Here is a 25,188-nt window from a genome sequence, read left to right on the forward strand (position 1 = left end):
TATGGAAAAAGAGGGGCTTTTAAGAAAGCCCCTTTAAGGAATTTACTAAGGTCGATAAACTGACTCCTAGAGAGAGGTGGAGAAAACTTTAAGCTTTAACTTGCTGGTTGTTTAGTTTTGTTAAAGACCTTTCTTGGCTTATTTTCATACCAGCAGCAAATGTCACTGTCATAATTACAGTTCTCAGGGCAATGGTTTAGCAAACAAAACACATCATAGCTCAGCTGTAGTCTTCACTCAACACTATTTTCTGTTCTGTGTTGAATTTGTGTTAAAAATCCTTGATGTGCTGATCAAAAGCTATAATACTTATATGAATAAAAAATCTCTATCTTTATTACAAGAAATAAAAAAACTAAAAATCCTCCACATACTTTTGCCATTTAGAATCGTTAACTCTACACCTATAAATGAGGCAAAATGTTAAAATACAATTAATTACTGGAAACTATAATTAGACAATCAATTATCAAGTGCCTACTATTTGCCCAGAATTGTGCTAGATACTATGAAGCTGCCTTCAAAGTATACCAATTATAAATGAAAAAGGACAGAACATACATTAAATTTTTAAAAAATGTTAAAATAGTAAAAATTCTGTTACCTTCCTAAGCCTAAAATGTCCCCAGTTATCTTTTTGATTTCCTTGAAAGCGTCCCGGGGTTGAGCCAATAAGGTAAACACTAAAAAGATATAAAGCACAAGTTACAGAACATAGTGATTTGTGGACTCCCCAAATCACAAAATATGCATGAAAACTAACATTAAGCAAGAAATATTCTAAGAGCCAACCCACTTTCTTGAGATGCCTCTTCAGAGGAGTAACTGACACTTAAAATCATTTTTGAGCACATCAAGTAATGGTGGGACACCCACGGGGTATAAGGTACCAGGCAAAGAGCTCAGCAATTTTAAGAGAAAGCTCTCCGGCTGGGATGGGAGGGGTGGGGTGGTGGCACTCAGGTGAGGGGCAAGATCTCCCGGCCTCCACTTCAGTGTCTGAGGACCAGGAGGTGCAGACAGTGACAGGCCCTGCTCTCATCACGTCCCGAAGGACAGCCATCTCCTGCCGGGCCCCTGTGTTCCAGACCTCACATGGCGTTCAAGGTAAGCACCCCAAGTTGCTAAGAGGCCACGTACTTTGTTTCTGAGAGGTCGTGCTCCTGGATGGTATCTATCCACTCCTTGAGGGGAGCGGCGTTATAAGCCATCAAGTAGCTGATGAGGTCGGCTTTAAAGTGTGTGGTTGATTCTCCAGATCTGTGGGTCCCATGGACTATTCGTGGGTACAAGGGGCTCAACCATATTCTGGAATGGAAAAAAAAAATATAACCTTTAACAGTCAGAAGCACAGCTGATCACATTGGTACCTCTGTATTGATTAGGCACTCACCCTAAGGAAGAGGTGACTTCTCACTACCTCTCTCCACGTGGTAGGTAAGGTCACCCTTATAAAACATGAAACAAATCTGACGGCACCACTCCAATGGTTCCCATCATATTCAGAATTATTTTTGAAAACCTCACCGTGAATTTAAGACCCAGTAAGACCTGGCCTCTGCCCGCCTCTCCCAACTCAGTCTCTCCATGCTCCCTCCTTCATTCACGCACCTTCCTTATTCCCCCTCGCACCTCTACATCATTTTTAAAGACCTGATGACAACAGTTAAGTGCTCTACTCCTAATTGCTATAGCAACTCCACACCACCAGCAGTAACCCCAGCAAGGTTCTGCCCATGCCTACGTCAATGTAGCTCTTTAACCAAGTGGAAAATAAAAGTTATCTAAGAAAAAATGTATGTGCAAATATGTTTTCAATAAACAAACTCACTTTCATACATAACATATGGGATATATATAATCCCACATCTGGTGTCTGGAATGAGTATAGACCACATTTAGTCATGTTACATTAACACTAACCTCAGACTTTAAAATAATTCAGTAAAAAAACTTTAAAGACATCTTTCATCAATTTTTTGTCAGTGTACTTTGCCAAAACTTCTATATCATACCCACAAATGGCAAACAACCACAGCTAAACCCAGTCCTTCTGTGAACTGGTCCCTCGTAGATTACAAAGAAGTATGGCTTCAAACTTCTTGTGCTGTTTCTTCAACAGCAAAATCAGATTAACAGTCCTGCCTCACCAAGGCGCCCACGAGGTAATGAACAGGGTCTAACTTAAAGCAGCCTCAGCAAGTACGAGCTGTGTCTGCCTTTTCCCCCTTCTTGGGTTATTTCCACCACACTTCTACCCAACAAGCCAAAAGAGAAACTGCCCAATTCCTCTTTCACCCAGCAGCCCTCCAAGGAGACTAGTAAGAGGCAGGCCGTCAGGGCAGGAAGGATCCAGAACCACGAGGATCCCGGCTGTGCGTCTTGTGAACTCTACACACGTTTCTGGCAGGGTGGCAAGTCACACCTTCCCTTCCCACCTCGAGGTGACCCCTCGCGTGAGGGGTTATACTTGCGACCAGGACGGGAGTCCAGGCTCTGGACCTGGATCTGCTTCTACCTGGCTGTGTCATTCTGGGCAAGCTCGGTGACCCCTCTGGGCCTCCCTCTGACCCTGTGCGTGTAACACGACCATGTCGGGCTGGCTGGCTAAGGTCTCTCCTCCCAGTAGCAACTCGGAGCCCACAGGGTGAGTGGGGCTCCTCCTGGATTAGAGGTCCACTCACGAGAGTAGTTCTGGATGAGGAACATGACAGACGACGACTTTCTAAACCAGGATACCAAGATGTGAGGCGTTTTTAACATTTCACAAAATAAGAAGAGAAATCATCCGGGGCCAAATAATTTTAAAATTGAGAAATTAACAGGCGGACCAAGAAGCAGGTGAAAAGGATGGCTGGAACACATGTGGAGAAGGAAAGAATCAGCAGAGCCATGACAGGCTGACTAGGAAATAGGATTACACAAAAAAACTACTTTTAAATATTGGGTTGGCCAAAAAGTTCGTTTGGGTTTTTCCAAAAGGTCTTACGGAAAAACCCGAACGAACTTTTTGGCCAAGCCAATATTTTTAAGAAAGTTACAACCCACGACATGAAAGTATCAGACAGAGTAGAATCTAGACTAACCGTGAGATAACAGCACCTCCTATTCTGGGGTGGCCGGCAGAGGGAAGTTGGAGGTAGATTTCATACCCTTGGTACTTTGAGTTTTGAACCACGTGAAGTTACCTAGTCAATACATTTTTTAAAACATTTAAATTAAAAGTTTTTTTTAAATAAAGGAGAAAAATGAACACCCGAGCCATTTACCCTTAATCCCTTCCCCATAGTAGCCAACCCAGAGACGCCTAAGGAAACAGGCCTGGCTGCCTATAAGCTCAAGCTCCAGAGGGCTAGAGGCTGTGGGTGGGATTCTTTGAGCCACAGGAGAGCCAACTCGATAAATCCCTTTAGCTACGTTAATTATTGTTCCCCCAAGAACAAGCTATGTTAATCTCACTTCCTTTTTAGATGGGGCTACATAAGTCACGAGTCCCAGACTCCAAGCTAGCAGCTTAGAAGCTCGTGGGGCAGCAAAGACCTTGTTAACCGGAAGCTCGGTGGACCAAGAGCACTGCGGCTGAGGCTCTTAGAGACAGTCCATCCCCGAGATCCTGAACCCATCGCAACAACGCTGCATTCTGAGAAGCGTACCTTAAGTGGGACACTTGGAAACCAGAACATGTTTATAGGAAAACCATCAAGCAGTGGGGACAGGGGATCAAGCCACCTGCTATGGTGGGGAAGGGGAGTGAAGAGAGGACGACACACACCTGGCTCAGGGAAAGGCTGTGTGAGGGAAGAGGCAGCTCTGGTGCTGCACGGCCCACTCAGGTCCAGCAGGCCCAGAGGATGGGGGCTGGGAGGCTCTCTGTCTCAGCTCAACTGAAGGTCTAACTTGGGCTCAGTCAGAGCACCGGATTAGGGTTCTAGCCCAGGCTGGGCAATGGTATGAGCAAGGGAACGAGGAGGAGGATGCAGGGGAAGATACTCGAACCTTGAAAGGCCGAGTTCCTTCTAACACAGGAAGGCAGAGACGTGCAGAATAGCTTAAGTGAAAGAAAGCGAAATTAAGGCTGGTCATAATGAAGCCTTATCGGGAAGGAGAACAAAGGGTGAAACGATTTGAACAAGTCCCTAAAATCCCTAAAAATAAACCTAAACTTCTCGTAAGAGATCAAAACCTAGATCTGGCATATATGCACCAAGGACAAAGGGTTAGTAATTTAAAAAAAAAAAAAAAAAAGCCATGAAAAACCTTCATGTTCAATTCTTTTGGAGATTCACAACCATGTTACAGGCTCCAAAAAGACAGCCATTTAGATTTGTTTTATGGGAAACTAAACTGACCGGGGGTGAGGGGACATTTTTAGTGTATAATCAACCCCCAAGTTTTCTTTTGACACCTGCTGGGAAGTGGCAAGCAAAAGTGGGTGCAGGAATAAGTGAGGACCAAGAAAGTTATCAGGAGGGTCTTAATGGAAAAATAATAGGTTCAGACCTTTCATTTTTCATCCTCTTTCCTGCCTCAGATCCTTGGATCTACTTGGCTGTAGAGTGTATGTATGATGCCATTTTGTAAAAACTAGAAAAAAACTACGGTGTATAAATATGTATGTTTACAGGTATAATAAAGGCAGTTACGGATGATTAAGTGCTAAACGGTTAACACCGGCTACCTCAAGAGAGGAACTGGGGGGAGGTAGTAAAAGAACACTCTCACTTTTTTTTACATGTGTCTCTTTTCTATGCCATAATTTTGGGTTTTTTCACAATTAAAAAACAGGAGAAAAAGAATAAATCGAATGTTCTCGCTTTTGACCTTTCTCAGCACACACAGTGACTACCAAGAAATGACCGGAACCCTACAAACCCTTGTGTCTTCTGGTGCCAGTCAGCGTGAATGAGGTTGGAGGTGTGTATGACAACCCGGAGGCCTTCTTCGTACAGCAGTAGCATCATTTTCCTTTAAAAACAGAAAAAGGATCAAAAAGCATTAACAGCACTCTCATAATACCTTTCTAATGCAAATGCAATAGCTAAAGGAGTTCTTTAAACTCTGATTACATTATCCCAACTTTGAACATTTAGTCTTCTTTTCTCCTATACATCATCGTTATCAAAGTCTGCTTAAGTGACAAGTGGAAAAGCACCTTCCAAAATGCTGAGTATTTGCTGGTATATGAACTTTTTGCTCCATCCCGTCCACGTGGCCAGTCCCGGCACTTTAAACCCCTCCCCACTGTAGCCTGGCTCCTTATCTGTTCAGCATCACCCATTACTATCAGGGACAACAGGAATCTTCCTGTCCAGTGTTTTCAGAGTATGGTCACAACCTCTTGCTACGCTGTGGCTGCCTAGCATTAAAAAAAAAAACTGCAACAGAATAAATTAGAAACTCAAGAGTATACTGCATATATTTAAGTGCTGGTTCGTGACACTCTTGTTTCAGCACTTATCAGTACAGACACGTGCAGCAGACTGGAATGACAAACGCATTTCCTACTGTGGGTTGCAGTTTAAGTTTGAAAGATGCTTCATTTTCAAGAGACTGATCCTTCTTCATACTCTACAGACGCCAGACTTGTCACCAGCGTGTACCTGGGCTTGAGGTAAGTCTTCCCTTTTCTTCTCCCTTTACTCAAATCAGCCCTAGAGATTCCCTTCTTTCCCATGGGGCCTCCCCAGTCATCAGATTATTTCTCTTAGTTTAATTCCAGTGAGAGGGAGGGAACAGGACAGATAAGAGCTTTCCATCTGAAGCTGGAAGACCTAAGTACCAGTGTTCATCAGTTAGAAGCCATAGGACCCTATGTAAGTCATTTAATATCTCTGAGTCGTTCCATGTCCCCTGAGCCTCGGCTTCTCACTTGTGGCATGAAGGATCAACTCCGTGTTCACTTCATAGGGCTGATGTGAGAATGAAATGCAGTACGTGTTTTGTTAAATGTAAAACACTCCAGGTGTACATTCCCTCTACTGCTTCCATGCCTTGCTTTACTTTGCCATCTACTTTCGGATGATTCTTGGCCTCCCGATGGTTTTCTAATTATTTCAGGAACCTAAATTCTCTCTCCCCCAACTAGAGATTCATTCAAGGCAGTAACTCTGCCTTATTTCTATGGAGGCCAAAATGCTACTTAACATTTACTGATGGAAGTCAGTTTACACGTGGGAAAAAAATGAACCACTGGTTCTCTCAAATAAACAACATCCCAAATACTATCTCGATAGAATGGGGTTATTAGCATTAAAAAATACAGAAAAGACTATACAAACACAGAATGAGATTTAGCTCTTGCCAGAATGAGAATTTAACCCAAGCTGGCAAATGGTAAATTAATGCAAAGCTGGAGAAATGACAGCTGTTGAATCAATCTTCTTTCCATGTATGAGATGTGCTCCCTGAAATCTGAGCAAATTTACATACACAGTTGCCAAATTAGTAGTTGACTGTAATTAAGAATAAGCCAGTTATGAATTCATGATTTAACTTTTACAAATATTTCCATTAGTTAAGGCATCAATTAACAGGAAAATCATGCACTAATGTCAGTGAATCCTATCAAATAGCATTGAGAAGTAATCTAAGGGGAGTCATATTAATCTTTTCATAGACAAAATGGCATGTCCCAATAAGGTCAGAGTTAAAAATGGATAAAACATATAAAGAAATGAGGTCTTCCCTGAAGAATACTGACCTGCATATTATCTATTAAGCTATGGGGGTGGCAGAAGGGACATTTCCCCTATTTGAAGCTGTTCCTGCACAGGCGGAAGGCAAGCTGATGTCTGTGGAGCATTTATGTACCAGGCATTGCTTTAGAAGCCGCACAGAATGCTGGCACACTGAATCCCACCCAATCCAGAGAAGGCGCTATCGTTCCCATTTTACAACTGCAGAATCCGTGGCTAGGACAGGTCATGGGGACTATCCAGCTCCCCACGTGAACCAGAAGCAGCGCTTATTTGGGTCACACATGTTGGATCCTCCTCTCACTGTGCACGGCTTCCCTTGGGCTGGACAGGGCCGCAGCTACTTCATGCCACTGGGGCAGGAGTGGGTCACACGGAGGGGAGGCCCTGCTACAGCCCGAAGAGGAGAGAGGCCCATCCTGCAGTCTGCTCCTGGCTGCACGGCCACATCTGACGCTTCCCTCCCGCTGTGGAGTCTCAGGGCCGTGGGAGGTGCCTTTGCTTCCCGCTCTGGGGGCCACCAAAGAGCTTCAGCATGCTAAAGCACTATGAGATAAGCCCCGGGACTCACAGCATCCTGGAAGCAGGGATGCAGCTCGTTCACCGTCTCTAAGAGGACCACGAGCTCCTGGAGGATGGGGCTGCATCTGGTCACTTCCAGATGCTCCACAAGTAGTCACCACCAGCTGACGCAAGTGTGACCCCGGAGACTCCTTCAGAGTTACTGTGGCAGCTCCACTCTGTCGGGGGAGGGCGGGGGACGCGTTCACACCTGTCACCAGGAGCTGGAAGGCTTTCCTTCTTTCCTAGCTCATGTGTTTGTCTTGCCTCTCTCACCCAAAGACTAAAAGCTGGAAAGACAAAAACCACTATGTCTCCAAACACTTTACGTCCCCCCAAGCTGTGCTTCAAGAATGTAATAGATATTTAATGAATAACTCTTAGAACATTTTAAAATGAACAACAGAAAGTAATTTCAAGGCATGAGTTCAATCTCCTACAAAATACTGGCATTTTAACAAAAAGTAAACCACACACACACTACAGAGTGGGGAAAGGGCCTATCATTACTTCCCTAGGCACTTTCAACTCTGAATGAGGAACTCTGCTGGGTTTAACCTGCAAAATGCATGTGTTGGAGGCGAAGGAAGAATGGACTTGCAAAGCGTGTGCGTGTGCGTGTGCGTGTGTGTGTGTGCGCCAAAGGAAACAGACTTAATTTTAGCAGTGAGGAAACAACAAAAGTAAATTAAGAACTTAAGCAAAAATAAACAGTTCTAGTCCTGTCTCCAACACTGGCTGGAGGAAAACTGCCTACCTACTTGGGGGCTCTAGTCTATAAAATGAAGACAAAGGACCAAGCAATTTTTTGAATAGCATTAAAAAAAAAAAAAAAAAAAAAAAAAAAAAAGAAAGGATAGCCCCGCCCCCCTCAAATGCTACTGTGTCAGATCTGGGCCAGCCCAGCACTCAGTCCCTCCCCGGACCCAGGCTCTCCTATGACTTGCTAGCATATTAAGTGCAGTGTGAATACGCCCAAGAAACGCTGGCTGCGGGCACAGAACGTGTGCCCTGCACAGGAATCCCGCACTGCAGGTCTAGCAAATCATGCCCAGGATCCAAAACAGGGCTTGCGGAATGTATTCTGGAATCAGTAAGGTATTTAGGCTAGGGTTCCAGCTAAGGGTGGGGAACAAGGACCCATCTGGTGCGACACTTTACTGGCAGAATCTCTACCCAGGACGGCTGACTACTGCCGCCCATCAGCGTCTCCCACGGTGGTGCAGCTACAGGAGCCTAAGATGCTGACTCAGCCTATTTGGTGCTATTTTGTATCCTTTGCTGAAATTAGCATTCTGTGAGCTCTGTGCCTGATACTCCAGCTAGGTAGGTGCTTGAGGTCACTCTCAACAACCCTCCATTACACTAGTTACCAATTCGGGGTGGTTGGTAAATGCAGCAACATTTACACAAGAGCACCTAAAACCAGATAATGTATGCTTGATAGGTATCCTTTCATAGAGTGGCTCAGTGCTTTCTGCTCTGGTTCCTTTCTGGAGACAGACTGGCAAAATATAGCTTTAAGCTTACAAAGAGAATGATGAACATATGCCCTCGTTTTTGGCGTAATATCAGGAAAACAGTGGTCACTTCAAGACTCGGGGCAAACACTTCCTCCCATGAGATTCCTTGTTGCCTTAGGGACAGATACCCAAAGGGACATGCCTGAAGCAGCAGGCTACCTGTTTCCACTGCTGGTCTAGAAGAAAGATAAGGCTTTGTCACACTCTTTTGAGTGTGACATATTTCTAGAGACATACGATTTACAAAAATACTGAAATCGAGGCAACCATGTCTTATTCTTTTCTCAGCTAGAGAACAATTACGTAAAAGGGCTCCATAAAACAGTAAGACTCAAATAAAACGGGAGTCAAGCTGATACGTATCAAGTAGGAAGTAAGAGAAAAGTTTCTCCTGTCTGTCGTTTGCAATGTCTCAGAAATTATCCTATGAGAATTTTCTGAGATGTCTTGAAGCAGGGACACGTACCAGCCTCTCAAGATGACAACTTCTTGTGAAACCGTTTTTCTTTCAATCACAGCACAGAGTTGACCCAACAATATTCTATTTGATGCAACTCAGAATCTTATAAAATTCACAAGACCTTCTTTAAAGTAGTGGAATCCATAGGCATGTGACTACCGCACGTACAGTCATGCGTAACCGTGGACCACAATCTATCCCCCTCAGTCGGCTATAATGAACGCCCTCAAGAGAAAGCAGAAACTGCATCACAGATTCAGACTTTAATGTCCAGAGCCAGAATCCTGGTACTTGGTCTTAAGGCTGTTCAGAAAAAACTCCTTTTCCTCTGCTTCCTAACTGATAGCTTTTCTCCCAGCAAAATCATCACATGTGAGTCCCTCTAAGGGCGATTTCTGAAGAGCATCCTTTGATCTATTAAACTCATATCCTCCCTCCCCCATTTCATAAAAATTGCTTACGTGTGGTGTGTTCCAAATGCAATATCCAACTTTGCCTAGGATAAAAAAGAGGTCAAGTTACTTGTTTTTTAAAAACTCAATAATACCCCTATTAAAAATTAAATTATTAAAGATTCAGGTCAACTTTTTTTTTGCTTTTAAAGTTTTTACTGCCCTCTAGTGGACAAGCCCTTGATCGCCAAAACAGCTTTTATTTTTTAATTTTTTTAAAACATTTTTATTGGAGTATAATTGTTTTACAATGGTGTGTTAGTTTCTGCTTTATAACAAAGTGAATCAGTTATACATATACATATATCCCCATATCTCTTCCCTCTTGCGTCTCCCTCCCTCACAACCTCCCTATCCCATCCTTCTAGCTGGTCACAAGCACCGAGCTGATCTCCCTGTGCTATGTGACTGCTTCCCACTAGCTATCTATTTTACATTTGGTAGTGTATGTATGTCCATGCCACCCTCTCACTTTGTCCCAGCTTACCCTTCCCCCTCCCTGTGTCCTCAAGTCCATTCTCTAGTAGGTCTGCGTCTTTATTCCTGTCTTGCCCCTAGGTTCTTCATGACCTTTTTTTTTTTTTTTAGATTCCATATATATGTGTTAGCACATGGTATTTGTTTTTCTCTATCTGACTGACTTCACTCTGTATGACAGACTCTAGGTCCATCCACCTCACTACAAATAACTCAGTTTCATTTCTTTTTATGGCTGAGTAATATTCCATTGTATATATGTGCCACATCTGCCTTATCCATTCATCTGTTGATGGACTTTGGTTGCTTCCATGTCCTGGCTATTGTAAATAAAGCCGCAATGAACACCGTGGTACATGACTCTTTTTGAATTATGGTTTTCTCAGGGTATATGTCCAGCAGTGGGATTGCTGGGTCATATGGTAGTTCTATTTTTAGTTTTTTAAGGAACCTCCATACTGTTCTCCATAGTGGCTGTATCAATTTACATTCCCACCAACAGTGTATGAGGGTTCCCTTTTCTCTACACCCTCTCCAGCATTTATTGTTTGTAGATTCAAAACAGCTTTTAGAATAGCATCCAGTGAGGTTCATTTTTTAAAAAACAACTTCTTTTTTGTTACCCAGAATGATTCAATACATATTGCATTTTTAATTACAGTAATTAGAAGTGAGAAGCCTAATTTCTTTAGATGCCAGAAAACTAGTAAAAACAAATGAGACTCTATGCAACGTTTTAAAATTAGATATTTGGCTTATACAGAAATACACACAAAAAGTTTTCAAAGCATATTTAAAAGAAACATTGAAAGTTGTGGCAGTATTGAGACATTAGGATGTTAAAAGTTTTCTCACATTTATAACATAGAAGATGCTGAAAATAAATATATTAAATCCATTTTTCATGTTTTAAAATGATACCTTTACAAACAAATGGGGGGGGGGGTAGGTGGGGAAGTAAAACACTTTATCTCACATCCAGTATAGCAAGACCCTGGTTAGGCCTCAAGATGAAAAAGTTAAAATAAATAGAGATGTCAAGAATAGCTTACCAGCTAGGAATTCTGTGTATGGACACAAATCCTATCTTCACAACTATGTATGACTTCGGAAAATACTTGAATCTCTATGCCTCATCTTTCTACTCTTTGAAATGAGGGTACTGTTAGGAGATTCAGGGAGTTGTTAGGAATAAATGAGAAAAGTACACATAAAACGCTTAGGAAAAGGAGCTGCACGGGGTAAGCACTCTACAAATGGAAGCAAGTGCTATTAAAATCAAAGCGCCCCCCTGCCCACTCTCTACAGGTGGGCCTGTCTGCTGGGGGCAGCAATGGGCAACTGGAATACACAGGTGAGGATGACATAGCCCCTGTCTTGGGGATGCTCACGGACAGGTGGCCAAGTTCACTGCCCTTGTAAACTCAGTGCTCGGGCTGCTCACAGACTGGCAGGCGTTTGTGTGGTCTGGCCACAGAAGAGTGAGCAGGAAAGTGCATTTCATGTCTTTCTTTAAAAAAAAATTAACGCAATGTTGTGTTAGTTTCAGGTGTACAGCAAAGTGATTCAGTTATATTGATACATATATATCTCTATTCTTTTTCAGATTCTTTTCCCTTATAGGTTACTACAAAATACTGAGTATAGTTCCCTGTGCCACAGAGTAGTTCCTTGTTGGTTATCTATTTTATATATAGTAGTGTGTATATGTTAATCCCAGTATTTCACGTCTTTAAATTACAAAATTAGAATGAAGACTGTCACTCTGTAAATTGATATTTAGCTCAGAAAAAGCAATGGTCAAAAAACTTGGCTTCTGAGTTTAGTTTTGTGATTTGTTGTGTGCTTTTGGGCAAGTCTAAGCACAAAAGCAAGGATGATAATAATTTCAACAGATAATATTTAATGGGTGCTTCTTTTTGGCAAATGCACCAAATTCTTTGCCCAATAACCCTATGAGATACAGTATTAGTAATTCATTTTAAAGATGAAGAAATGAGGCTTTAAGTGGTTAAGTGATGGGCCCAGAATGACACAGCTAGCGGGTAGAGAGCTGGGACAGAACCCAGGAAGTCTGAACCTGGACCACCAGGTGTGCAAAATGGGAAAACTGTCAGCATCCACTTATTCTTTGACTTAACGTGACCCAGCTTAGTCAAATGACACTATGTTGCTAAAAAAAATTCAAAAATTCATTTTAAAGACAAGATATAGGGCTTCCCTGGTGGTGCAGTGGTTGAGAGTCTGCCTGCCAGTGCAGGGGACACGGGTTCGAGCGCTGGTCTGGGAAGATCCCATATGCCGCGGAGCAGCTAGGCCCGTGAGCCACAACTACTGAGCCTGCGCGTCTGGAGCCTGTGCTCCGCAACAAGAGAGGCCGCGATAGTGAGAGGCCCGCGCATCGCGATGAAGAGTGGCCCCCGCTTGCCGCCACTAGAGAAAGGCCTCGCACAGAAACGAAGACCCAACACAGCCATAAATAAATAAATAAATAAAAATAAAGGAATTCCTTTAAAAAAAAAAAAAGACAAGATATAAAGGTATTTCAATAAGTCAGGATGGGGCAATCACCATGTCCCGCAGACTAGAGCTGGGAGCTTACGGAGGCTCTTCACACGAGGTCTGGAAGACAGGGCTCGTTACACCCTCTAGTGGCTGGCCTGAAGCACGCCACTAGGCCTGCCACCACCTCTCCTAAACTTTTCAGTACATTTGAAAAACACTTTGTATTTCCATTGATTTTATCTCTGGTTTTCAGGATTCCCGTGTTATTTTATTTTCTTCCCACTATTAGTCTGATAAGTGCTATCCTATTGCAGTTTAACCTCTTCTGTCTTTGGAAACAAATGCAAAACAAGGGGATTTTAGGCAACTGCTAAGCAAAGGCATATCTTGTGTAGAAGATGAGCTGCAAACAGGATGGGTAAAGAGATGGAATAATTTAAAACTCCAACTACATAAAGTACAGTGAGTTACATCACAGGAAAAATGTTGTGAGACGGGTTTAAAATTGATCAGGTTGAGATTTCTCACTGTTTTAATCTTTAAAAAAATACGCATACACACATAGATAATATTCTATAGCTAGAAGAAGTGATAAAACGTGAGTTGGAGTTCTTTTACCTTGTATGGATGGAGGAAAAAGGACGTTAGAAGGAAAATGGAAAAGAAAAATAATTAGGTTCTATGTAATTCACTCTTGTCTCTGTACTCCAAGAGCAGAAATCCTGAGCCAATTTCACTAAGCTATTGGCCAGGAGAGAAAAGGGCCATGAAAGAATCATTCATCAAGCTGCTCATGAATGGACTGACCGACTTGCTCAAATAGGAAAAGGTGAATATTACACCAGCCACTTCAGAACCACCACAGGAAGGAAATCATAAATGTAAACATTTTCTGAATTCCATGCTACCCCCTTGTCTCCCCTCCCCGCCCAGTTTGCCTGCTTCTTACACAAAATGCCACACATAAAAAGATCTTTTCAGATGTGGAGTCTAGAACAATGAGTCCTAAGGAAACTCCAAGACTCACTGGTCACACTGTATTTCCATGAACTGACTGGAAAGTAGTATCAGGACAAAATTATGGGAATATATAAAGAAACAGCCTTTTCTTCGCCTCTTCTCTGCTTTGGTCCCAGCAAACCAAGCCTGTTATGAGACCACTTAACGCCCCTCATCGGACTAGGACCACATGCAGCATACAACTCGCGAGGTAGTTTTCTAACAGGTCTGCTTCTGATCTGTGGGTCTCTCCAGTATTGAGTGGTTCTTGTGCAAAAGAACGAAGGGCTATGGGTGAAATGTCAATGGCAGCTAATGTAAGTTGGATAAGTTGTCACAATAAAAACTACCAGTTTTAAGCTGCCTTCAGAGAAAGAAACTGCCGCTGAATTGAATCCAAAAAACCTGCTCAATAATGCTGAAACCTCCGTTTCCACAGGAACGTGGACAAAATAGATACCACCAGAGGGGTGGCAGGTTGGGGAAAGATAGGGAACCCTTGATATACCAGGTACAACTGAAGAAAGTGAACGCTTGAACCTGAATGAGAAAACTAGGGGGCCAAAACAGATGACTTCAGATACAAGAATCACTGACACGTGCAAGGAGGAGACTTAGTCTATGTGGCTCCAGAGAGGGAAAATTAGGACCAACGTAGAAGGCAGAGGAAGAAGATTGTGTGTGTCAACCTGGCTAGGCCATAGCACCCAGATATTTGGTCAGATGTTGCCGTGAAGGTATTTTCTGAGGAGATTAACATTTCCATCAGTGGACTTCGAGTAAAGGAGATTATCCTCCAGAATGTTTGTGAGCCTCAGTCAGTCTGTTGAAAAGTGGAAAAGAAATAAAAAAAAGACTGATTCCCTGCACGAAGAGGGAATGAGTCTCCAGTCGGTCTTTGGCCTCAAACTGCAACATCAGTGCTTCTTGGGGACTCCAGACACACACCCCCTTATTGGTTCTGTTTCTCTGGAGAACCCTGACTAATTACAGAGATATCAGGTTAGCATAAAGGAAAATCTTTCAACCATGAGGGCTACCCACAAATAGGATGAGCTACCTCAGGAAGCGTTTAAGCCAAGGCTGGACAGATGTCTGTGGGTGACGCTGGAGAGAGGATTCCCGCATTAGGTGGGTGGATAGACTCAAGGTCTCAATTTCCTTCCAACTCTCAGACTAAGCATGATCTCGAAGGGCAATGAGTAGCTTACCTGGCAGAGGGCAATGTTTTCATAAGGCTTTGCCTGGGCATGTAGGTGAGCCTTTGCTTCGCGTTTGTCGCCATGCACGAGCAGGATTGGTTTCTTCCTGAAAAAGAGATCAGGAGTATTTAAAATCCATCATTCATGAAGCTGAACTGGCGCCCAGTTAAGGGTCGCTGACCACCAACATCTGTTTCTGGCCTGTGTGGTGACTGAGTATGGGGCCAGCACAGGACAGTGACCGATTAACCTTCGGTAACTGGTTACCTTTATAATGGAGCCCTGTGGCCTGAGCCTGAAGCTCTGCTGTGACCTGGAGGGGCTGTGACTCAAGAAAGTCCTCGAGTAATTATCTTCTTTGGTCCAAAAGGGCACATCATCAGCTCTGTGTTAATGTTTAAATTCAGATAGACTAAAAGATATACAGTCATCGTTGTCTAGTATGATGCTCTTTTCTTTCCCTTCTCTTGGCCCAAACAGTAGACCACTTCCTCACTAGCCGTATGTTAAACCCCTACTGTGAGCAAGGTCCCACACCAGATGCCCAGGATACAAGTGAAGGGGCCCAGGCCCACAGCATGTAGTTTCACTAATAGGTGGTGATATTTCAATGAAACAGAGCCCAATGCACATTGAAAATGCCCTATTTTTAAATTCAAAAGGACAATATAAAAACATTCTGCAGGAATAGATTAAAAAGGCTTTTAAAGGAACCATGATCTACTCTGGTTAATTCAAAGCGAGATAATCCTTAAGAAATCAATATATCTTTATAAGCTCTCCCAACAAAACAAAAATTGGATTTTTCTCCAACAAGCAATCAAGCAAGATGAACAACTTCCACAATTACCAATCACATACAGAATGATTCTCTGCCACACATGAAGGGACAACACTCAACTAAAAAGAAACAGGACAGAAAACGCACACCCAGGGCTGATCCCTAACCCCTAAGCCCGACAGCTTTATTCTAACATGTTAGGTAAAATAAAACTAAGAAACACACCTTCCCGGTTTGTTTCTATTTGGAAAAAACTTTCTATTTTACAACTAGAAACACAGTACAGAGAATAAAGTAAGAGATAATCATGCATCTGTTACCTAGAAACAATTCCTGTTATCAGATTATCAGGTCTTTTAAAAAAAACAAAAGATTAAACATTATTGACAGAAGCTGAAGTCCTCATTAATCACTTCAGATTTACTGGTGTTCTAAAAACTATCACAAAACGGCAGTGTGATGGTTAATTTTGTGTGTCAACTTCATTGGGCCAAGGGTGTCCAGATAAAACATTATTTCTGGGTGTGTCTGTGAGGGTGCTTGCGGAGGAGATGACCCTTTGAATCGGTGGCTCAACAAAGCAGATCGCCCTCCCTAATGTGGGTGGGCATCATCCAATACTTTGAATAGGGTGGTGAAATTATTCTCTCTCTTGTTTAAGCCACTGTTATTTCTGCTTTTCTGTTACATGCAGCTAAAACTAATCTTACGTGTCACAGGTCAAATATGAGCCCTTGAGCGCCAAAGCTGCTTGGGAAATTTCAACAGTATTTTATCTATTATTATTATTTTTGGCTGTGCCTTGTGGCTTGCAGGATCTTAGTTCCCCAACCAGGGGCTGAACCTGGGCCACAGCAATGAAAGCACCGAGTACTAACCACTGGACAGCCAGGGAACTCCCAGCATTTTATCTATTATTAATAATGAAGGTTCCCACAATCTGATGTGCTAAATGCACCATGGACTTTGAGGACGCTGACAGCCATTTTCCTGCACGTGTATTCCTACACCTTACTTGCTGTTATGCGATTCTGCCACGTCAATGTGTTAGAAATGGGATAGGTGGCATGTCACCGTGGGATGCCATATTTATTTGGTTTGCACGGCCTACTATGAGGCAGACAGACTGAAAACCCATCACTTCCATAATCTGGGTAAGGGAAGGCCCTACAACCCCTGCGTTAACTCCTAAGCTACATGAAAAATCACTTGTGAAACAAGAGAGTCTCAAAAAAAGAACAGCATTGATGTGCCCAGTGAAGCATGGCATGCTTATAGGTCGAGAACGCAGGTGGCAGTGACCTTTTCCTTCATACTAACATTGGACCTAAAATTCTTTTATTTGGGTTGAAATTTATCCTAATCTACTTCTGCACAGAACAGAAGGACATGCTAAAATCTGTATTAGGAAGGCTTGTGATTAGTTAGAATATATCAAAAAATGCTGTTTTCCCAGTATAGCTTAACGTTTTTATGATTTCAATAGTTCCAAAAGAAATATTCAAAGAAGATGCATGGCAGCTGCCTGAGAAACACAAATCGTGTGTTTTAAGGCTGCATTACAGTTAGGACGTCATCCATCACTCTGTGGAACTCACCTGAACTCTGGTGGATACTGTTTTACGAGCCAGTCCACATCAAAGCAGTAGTTAAACTGGATGGGGGGAAGAAAAGAAGTCACGGGCAATTCAGAAAAGCAGTCTATAAGGAGAAGTGTTTGGTTATTGAATTCAAAGAAACTCTAATGATGAACTACATATATTATGTATAAACATGGACAATTTGCTACAATACTCATAAACAAACCTAAAATACATCTTGAAGGGAATACACCATTCAAAGGCTCTGAATTAGTGCAGGAGTGCCTGAGAAAACAGAAAATTACCTCTGCATGCTTTGGCAGCATTTGTATTTGTAAATTGAGTCTTTTTACATTATTTCTAAGAGTCCTCTGATTAATGGGGCTTATAAATTTATCCCTTTCCCCCTAGATGATTATAAAAAAGACTTTTGGAAAAGAACATTTCCTTTCAGCCTAACTTATGAGCTAGCTTTGTAAACAGGCATCTGTGACTGGACATTCACTAGGCTTATGACAATTACATCTTGATTACAGGTTCTGGACTAGACTTACCCACGGGGGTCCTCCCCAGACCTGGGTAATCCCTGGACCTCCTCCTGGACATACTGACTCAATCTAGCCAGGAGAACACACACAAATTCACCCCACGTTCCATCTGGAGAACAGGATTCCCGCTGCCAAGCAGAACATGGAGCACACAGAAAGCTTTGCCTTCTTTAGGCACAAGACCTTGTTCTATTTGCTGGAGAGCCTGGCACATTAAGGTGATTTATCAACGCAAAGGGACCAGCTCTGTCAAGCAGGAGAGCTGCCAAACACGTCAATCAAACATGCAGACGTACCCACATCCATAACTTCTACTCACTTCTCTCTGGAGGGTGTAGGAAATTTCTCATTTACTTCTCTAAATCAAATCAAACTTGACATGGCCTTCACCTCTCTACCCACACTCCCAGGGAGTTGCACCAGAGTCCTGTGAGATTATTAGTGTCCCAAAGAGAAGTCCCTCAGGTTGGAATTTCCAGAGTGACTTCCTGGCCAGTCCTTATGGCCCAATCGAGAGTCAGAAGCCCCAGTGATCGTGCATCCACGTTCCAGGCTGACGGATCCCACAGCTGCGGCGTTTGGTGCCAGCCTCCAGGTAAGTGCCATCTCAGGGACCCTGCACAGGACTGGCCCACAGGTCCCCCTGCTCACTTTCTTACAGAGTTATTTGCCCCTTCCGTCCAAAGAAAAAACTGTAAACTCACCTGCGCTGAAGAAACAAGTGTCCCAAATAGAGGAGATAAAATATCTGGGGAGACAAAACATTTATATCTAATTCATATTTTTGATAAAGACTACCTAGTAATAATAATCACAACTGACTTATTAAATGGTCACTGACGAGAATTTGGCTTAGAAAATGATGCACTGAAAAGGTACTACAAGGCTAGACTCTAATGTTCCATAAAATTCAAGAGAAAATTTCCCTGGGCTATTTAATAATATTTATTATGTATCAGTATTATTTAACCAAACATAATGGAAAATCAAGATCTACAACTTCAGTACTGGATGACTGGGCAATTTTACAAACTGCCAATAAGGACAATAATAACGATGTGTGTCCTTCCTCTTTCCAGATCTCTTAATTTTTTACCTCCTTCAAGTACTCATTGAAGTCTCTCGCCAGGAAACCTCCCCAGTCTGGGACTAGCAAGACAGCTCTCTGGAGCCTGAGGGCTCTTGCTTCCCATGGAGGGAGGGCAGAGGCCCCCCGCAGCTCCAAGCTCATATTTCTAGCACCCAGGTCATCTCTAAGGAGGGCCCACCTTGCACCCACTCAGGCTTGACTTCAGAGAAAACAGAAAGCCACGTCTCTACACCCTGAGAGGAAGCACACAACCCTCATCGCCACCACCGATCGTAAGAGCCTCACTTGGACAGGACCCTTCGGGTGCCAGGCCCTGTTCCTGGTACTTTCTACGTGTTAACTCTCACTCCTCGCAGCCATTTTCTGTCCGTGGGGGTCTGTCGTTCCCACCTTGTAGATGGGGAGTCTCTCCTTAGGGGGCCGCGCGTGGCAACACAGCTGGGGACAGGCAGGGTCGGGAGGTGAACACACAGTCTGGCTCCAGCACTTCCGCTCTAACCACCAAGCCAACCCTGAGGGTTCAGACTGGGCTCGTTCACTTATTTGACCCATATTTATTGAGTGCCTCCTGTCTTCCAGACATAGAGATAAATGCCAGAGTACAAAGATTTTAAAAGAACGAGAAAGTCCTCTAAGGAAGCTCCTACCTTAAAGGGAGAGTTGCACAATCAAGAGAGAAACTGCAACCTGGTGCCCCCATTTTGCCCCCACTGCCGCTCCTCTTTCTACCTTTCTAAATTGTATCCATTTTTCAAGGCCCATCTGAGGTTCCTCTTCCTCCATGAGATCTTCTAAACCTACAATTATGGCCTTTGCTGGAGGGGTACACCAAACGCTTAAGAGCATGCATTCTGATGCTGGAATGCCTGGATTCAAATCCCAGTTCTACCGCCTACCAGCTCTATGACCTTGGGCAGGTTATTGAACTTCTCTGCAGATCGGTCACCTGTCCGAGCAGGACAACTGTAACATCTACTCATAAGGCTGTTTCGAGGATTAAAGGAGATAATCTCTATAAAAGCTCCTATCACGTTACCTCTCCTTCCTCCATATCTTGGTGCTAATAGCCAGTCTTTATCACTTTATTATATACAGCAAAACCCTGCATAGTTCTCTATTTCCTGTTTCAATCTCTCTCAAATAAAATGAAACACTGAGATCTACCTTGTATTTCTGCAAAGCACCTAGACATTTGCAAAAAGGAAAAATAAACATGTTGTAGAATTAAACTCTTTATAGTATGGAATTAAATATACCAACATTTATACATCACATAAGATGTAATTATACATTGGATATATAATTAAAACACTATTAACTGTGAACACAATCTATTCTTGAATGTGGGCAAGAAAGGTAATGTGAAATAAGGGTGACAACGTTTATTTTGTGTATCTGCCATGTGAATATACTGTGCCGGGCACTTCATGTGTTATCTCCCTTTTTCCTGAATCCCCAGTTTAAAGGTGAGTGAACTGAAATTTTGAAGAATGTTAGGTCCTTTGTTAATTACCAACACAGCAAGCGGGTGGTGAGGCTGGGATTCAGGTCCTGTGTCTGGGATTCTAGGGGCCCTGCCGTTCTCTCAAAGGAAACCCTTGTTTCCTCTCTGCAGGCAAAGCTTTTGGCACCAAGTGCAGGGGGGCGGGGGGGGGGGGTTCCCACACAGACTGATCCTCCACGGACACCAGCTGCGCGTCCTACAACTGAATTCAATTCTGACACCATCCACCCGGAGGTGGCATCAGACCCCACAGGACTGCCCCCACCTCAGATGCCAGTCACAGGCCCAGACCCCCTGTGCTTCTGACCGACCGGCTATAAATTGGGGGTTGCCACCATCCCCTCCGCGGGCTCGATAATTTGCTGCAAGGCCTCACAGAACTCGGAAAATCACTTTCCTCGCTAGATTACCAGCTTATTATAAAAGGATACAACTCAGAAACAGCCAGATGAAGAGATGCACAGGGCGAGGGAGGGGGGACGGGGCGTGGCCGTGCCCTCTGCAGGTGCGTCATGGCCCGGCACCTCCTCCTCCGCACCAACCTGGAGGCTCTGTGAACCCTTCTGGTGAGGGGTCTTTTACAGAGGCTTCATTACACAGGCAAGACTGACTAAATCAGTGGCCCTTAGCGGTGAACTCGACCTCCAGCCCCCCTGACCTCCCCGGAGGTGGGAGTTAGGGCGGAGAGTTCCAGCTTTAATCACCAGGCTGGTTCCCCAGGCAACCAGCACCCCCCTTCCTAGGGGCTTTCGCAAAGTCATCGCATTAACATACACTCCACTCCAGTGTGGCTGAAAGGGGCTTGTTAGGAATAACAAAAGATGCTCCTTTCACCTTTCATTACCTTGGAGCTATTTCAGGAACCTGGGACACAAACCAAAACCAAACCCCAACTATAAACGGAGTGAAGACCAAATATCTGTATATATCACAATATCACACAGATACTCCCTGAGGACTAACCACAGCAACCAAAAATCAGGGCACTCTTGTTTTGCTTCTGCGCCAGGAAGTAAAACCAGGCTTTCGAGCAACGGTTCTCAAACCTGATTGGGCTTGTTAACGGAGACTGCAGGGCCGGGCTCCCAGAGTCTGGCGCTGGGAATCTGAAGAAGCGCCCGAGAATTTGCATGTTCAACAGGCTCCAGGTGGCGCCCACACTGCCGGTCCAGGGACCAGAGAGAACTATTGCTGTCAAGGGCTGGCTACTTGGTTAATTAAGTGTCAGCGACCAAGTTTAACCTTCATATTACAAGTTAAGTAATTCTAAGCACTGTGCAAGGGGTTCCAACAGGGTTATCTACAGGGCTCTGGGAGACACCTGCTGGCTTCCTGACCTAAGCAAACAGTTTGCTGTCCAACGAATGCATCTGCTTTCAAAATGGGTTTTTTTTTTTTCCCCCGAGAGTTCAGAGGGTTCTTAGAGATCCCTTCTAGGCTGCCCTCCTGTTTTTCGAGGGGGGAGCCCCACAAGTGCAGCTCCCGGACCCCCGGCTTCACTCACCCCTGATGTGGAGGGCTCCCGAGTTATACTTTGGCTTAATTCCGGAGACTCTAGTGAGGTAAAATTGGAAGGGGTTCCCTTTATCCAGCATGTCCCAGATGTCCTGGCCTTCCCCTGACGTTTCAAGCCCGTGGCCGGCCGAGGGGCTGTGATGCCCAGCTCCGGGGACAGCACCATCTCTGGGAGAAGGGAGGCCTTTCTCCTCTTTGACCCCCGTGTCCTTAGCCCGCTGCTGCTGCGTCTCTGGTGGCAGCTCATCCTCACTGCTGGACAGATGCCAGCCCAGGTCTTCCTGGGAACCGCCCTTCTGCCTTTTGGGAGGTGAAGCTTCTGAAACGGAGTCTGCGTTGCTGAATTTCACGGGTGCGATCTTCCTCCTGTGGGCAGCTTTCCGAGCCTCGGAACAGGTGTACTTTGGCTCACTGGCTGCTCCCTGCTCAGCGTGCGGGAGAAAAGAGGCAGATGGCTCGTCCGGTCTTGGCTTTTCCTCCTCGCTTTCATCACTACTGGATATCGTCCACCTCCCATAACTGCCTTCCTGAGACATTATACTTCCTCTGGAAATGAAAGGTGGAAATTTCGTTATTTCCCATCCACCAGGCCACCGGCACACTCATTCTCTTGCTCTCAAATTCCGTGTCCTGAGCTTCTAGGACACGTACAGCACACCTGACACTTACCAGATGCCAAGACGTGTCACTAACATCAGCTGCTCTGTAGGTGTTAACGGCACATCACCACAATCTGCCATGAGAACTTGGCAAATAAAGTGATGGCGAAAATCCTGCTTACCTTCTGCTTCTCTCCCTTTGTCTTTCCACCTAGACCTTGTTCCTAAATGCCTGAGGAAATGGACTTGAGCCAAAGTCCAAAACAAAAATGCCCACTCTTAGCCCTGAAGCTTCCAACAGGTGTTTGGGGTTAAGGTCAGTTTAAGGAATTTCAGGAGTAATTCTGACTATGCTCATATTTATAAGGTCAAATTGGAATTTATCACCTATTCCTCACCCAGGTATGGGAGCCCAAAGGACTTCAGGGACTACTTCTTACTCCCCCAAGATAAGCTACTTACCATAAAGCTTAACAAAATCCTCAAAACAGTATCAAATGATCAATTCTATATATACATTATCTAGGGATGCTTCCATGAGGACCCAACTGACTTAATGATTATCTAATCCTAAATCAAACGATGAAAACCTGCAGAGAAAGAACTTGTACTAAAGCAAAACGTTACTTTGTTTTCTAAACCACAGTTTAACTTCCACTTTCTTGCTCTCAAGAGGAAAACATGAAACTTTTGCTTTTCTTACCTACAAAATGTCACCAGTTCAAGGGTAAAGGGCTATCTAAGTAGATTTCCCAAATAACTAAAGAACAGTTCCTTAGTGTGATTAAAAACAAAAAACAAAAAAAATACACTTTAGTACAAGACCCAGAGGAAAATTACAGGACTCAAGAGTCTGTGCTCAGATAGTGGACAGAGTGTCTACATGTTTGCTCTAGAGCGTAAGCAGGACCTGTTATGAGTGCAGATATAGGACAGACTGCAGCATGACCCCCACTCCTTAAAAAAGGCTAAATTCTGCACTGAAAGACTTGCAAATGAATATACTTTCACGTTTCAAGCTAAAAAGTATATTTTTTTAAGGTATCTATCACTTTGCACAACTTCTCACCTTTTTCAATTAATGACCAAGTCAGATAAAGTTTCTCCTGTAAATTACACATTTCAAGAAGCTTTTAAGCAGAGTGCATCTAGACAATAATTCGACTCATTCTTCATGGCCCAGGGTCACTATTAAGCCCACCTGGCATGGACAGTGTTTTGCAGCCACAGCTGTAGGGACCACAGATGGATGGAGACACTTGCTCCTGTAACAGGGGCCCTAGACTCTGTCTGGGTCTTGTTTTCTAAAAGTTCTTTGTCCTTTCCCCCTGTGTTCAGCCCACTTCTAGGGGCTGTTTGAACTGAGTAGGTTTTTCCCCCTAAATTGTTTCTAATCCGATAAGGGTTAAGACACCAGATAATCAAGCTTGTTGGAACTGTATTGTTACAGTTTACAGGATCTGAGAACCAGGTTTTCCCATGAAAGAGGTTAAGACAGACTTACTACTTAACACCTACTTAAACGGCTCAGTTTTTTGTTTGTTTTGACTGGTTTTTTAAAACTTAAGTTCCTTTAGTGTTCTAGACTCTGGAGACTGCTATCACAATTCACTATGAAGGAGCCATTTTGTCGGTTAGTTTGCAACTGAAAAATTATTTAAGAACAAAAGAACCACCTTTGGAAAAACTACTCTGCTGTAAGCTCTAGCTTCCATTGAATTCTAAACCAGCTCTAAAGCTAGGCACTGAGTAATAGAATCTTCGACTGAGATTCCTCAGGCTGTTCTCCCTAGATTCCTGCCCCATCCTAAAGCAAAGAGAGGGTTCTCAGAGTTTTTAGGTGAAAAAAGGGTTCAGCTCCCAGCCTGAGAAAAGGAGATGTATACAGACCTCTTAGAGGTCACCACCACCCCTCTTCCCAGATCAATTACATATAAATAAAATGGAATTCAAAAATCCTGAGAACTCTGAAAGGAAAATATTTATTCGTCTTTAGTGACTGTGTGACAATTTAGGAGATTTCTAAATTTTTCAGTTTTATCATTATCTACACTTTCTAGAACCATATGTGGGGTGCGGGAGGGGAGGAGGACAGAGAATTCCCTCCAAAAAAGGACAAGTGGGTAAAAAATAAAGCTTTGAAAAAGACATTTCCTAGAGAAAAAAAGTTTTTGTCTGCTCTATACATGGTTTAAATTTTGGATCTGCTCACAATCCAAAATGTGCCTGAGATTATTTACCAATTAAAGGCAAAAAAACCTTTGTAATGTGCTAATAAAACTGTAACAAATCATTAAGCCTAGCAGGTTACCAGCCTCTCTATGCAGTCAAGGCGCTTAGCCTGTTGAAGGGGAGCTGTTAGTAAACACCAAGATTAACCAGCAACTGATTCTACTTTGGAGGGCTGGATCTGGTCTCGGGATCAGAATTTCATCTCCCTCTCACACAGGCCCAGACTCTCTGCATTCTCAGACAGCTTTCATACTCAAGTTATATAGCTTTACAAGGACAGAACCTAAGTGTTTTCCTTCAATTGTTTGTTCACGGTTTGTCTTCCGTGGGCAGTGCCTCGCACAGCACAGGTCTAACACCACACTCTGGGTAAGTGGTGACACCAGGATCAGAATTACAACACAGGTGGGCTGACTCTGAGATCTGACATTCAGTGGGTCAGCAAAGTGCAGTATTTCCCAAAGC

The 25,188-nt window shown here is 43.6% G+C and overlaps 1 protein-coding gene and 1 long non-coding RNA gene across 9 annotated transcripts in view; one reads left to right on the top strand and one right to left on the bottom strand.

The window, feature by feature from the left end:
- TDP1 (tyrosyl-DNA phosphodiesterase 1) overlaps window positions 1-25,188 on the bottom strand; it is an 87,740-nt gene that overhangs the window by 60,299 nt on the left and 2,253 nt on the right. For all 7 annotated transcript variants that reach the window (XR_014260958.1, XR_014260959.1, XM_082451303.1 and 4 more), the window contains exons 2-9: window positions 21,882-22,438; window positions 18,488-18,531; window positions 17,254-17,309; window positions 14,884-14,980; window positions 9,701-9,735; window positions 4,873-4,965; window positions 1,141-1,308; window positions 605-683 (exon numbers count right to left, since the gene is read on the bottom strand). Coding sequence is in view for 5 of the 7 variants with exons in the window: in XM_082451303.1 (XP_082307429.1) it covers window positions 605-683; window positions 1,141-1,308; window positions 4,873-4,965; window positions 9,701-9,735; window positions 14,884-14,980; window positions 17,254-17,309; window positions 18,488-18,531; window positions 21,882-22,438 (1,129 nt within the window). In the remaining 2 variants the exon portion in view is untranslated. The remainder of the gene's footprint in view (window positions 1-604; window positions 684-1,140; window positions 1,309-4,872; window positions 4,966-9,700; window positions 9,736-14,883; window positions 14,981-17,253; window positions 17,310-18,487; window positions 18,532-21,881; window positions 22,439-25,188) is intronic.
- LOC309655781 lies at window positions 677-22,269 on the top strand. 2 transcript variants are annotated; one of them, XR_014260983.1, is made up of 5 exons: window positions 677-1,107; window positions 4,831-4,914; window positions 5,452-5,611; window positions 17,142-17,516; window positions 22,135-22,269. It is a non-coding gene; the product is annotated as an uncharacterized lncRNA (long non-coding RNA). The 2 variants fall into 2 exon arrangements; XR_014260984.1 differs by lacking the exons at window positions 677-1,107; window positions 4,831-4,914; window positions 5,452-5,611 and adding an exon at window positions 15,130-15,211 and having other exon boundaries at window positions 16,585-17,516.

The sequence above is a fragment of the Balaenoptera physalus genome (genome assembly GCF_965194825.1).
Source record: "Balaenoptera physalus genome assembly, chromosome: 2".
Classification (NCBI taxonomy): domain Eukaryota; kingdom Metazoa; phylum Chordata; class Mammalia; order Artiodactyla; family Balaenopteridae; genus Balaenoptera; species Balaenoptera physalus.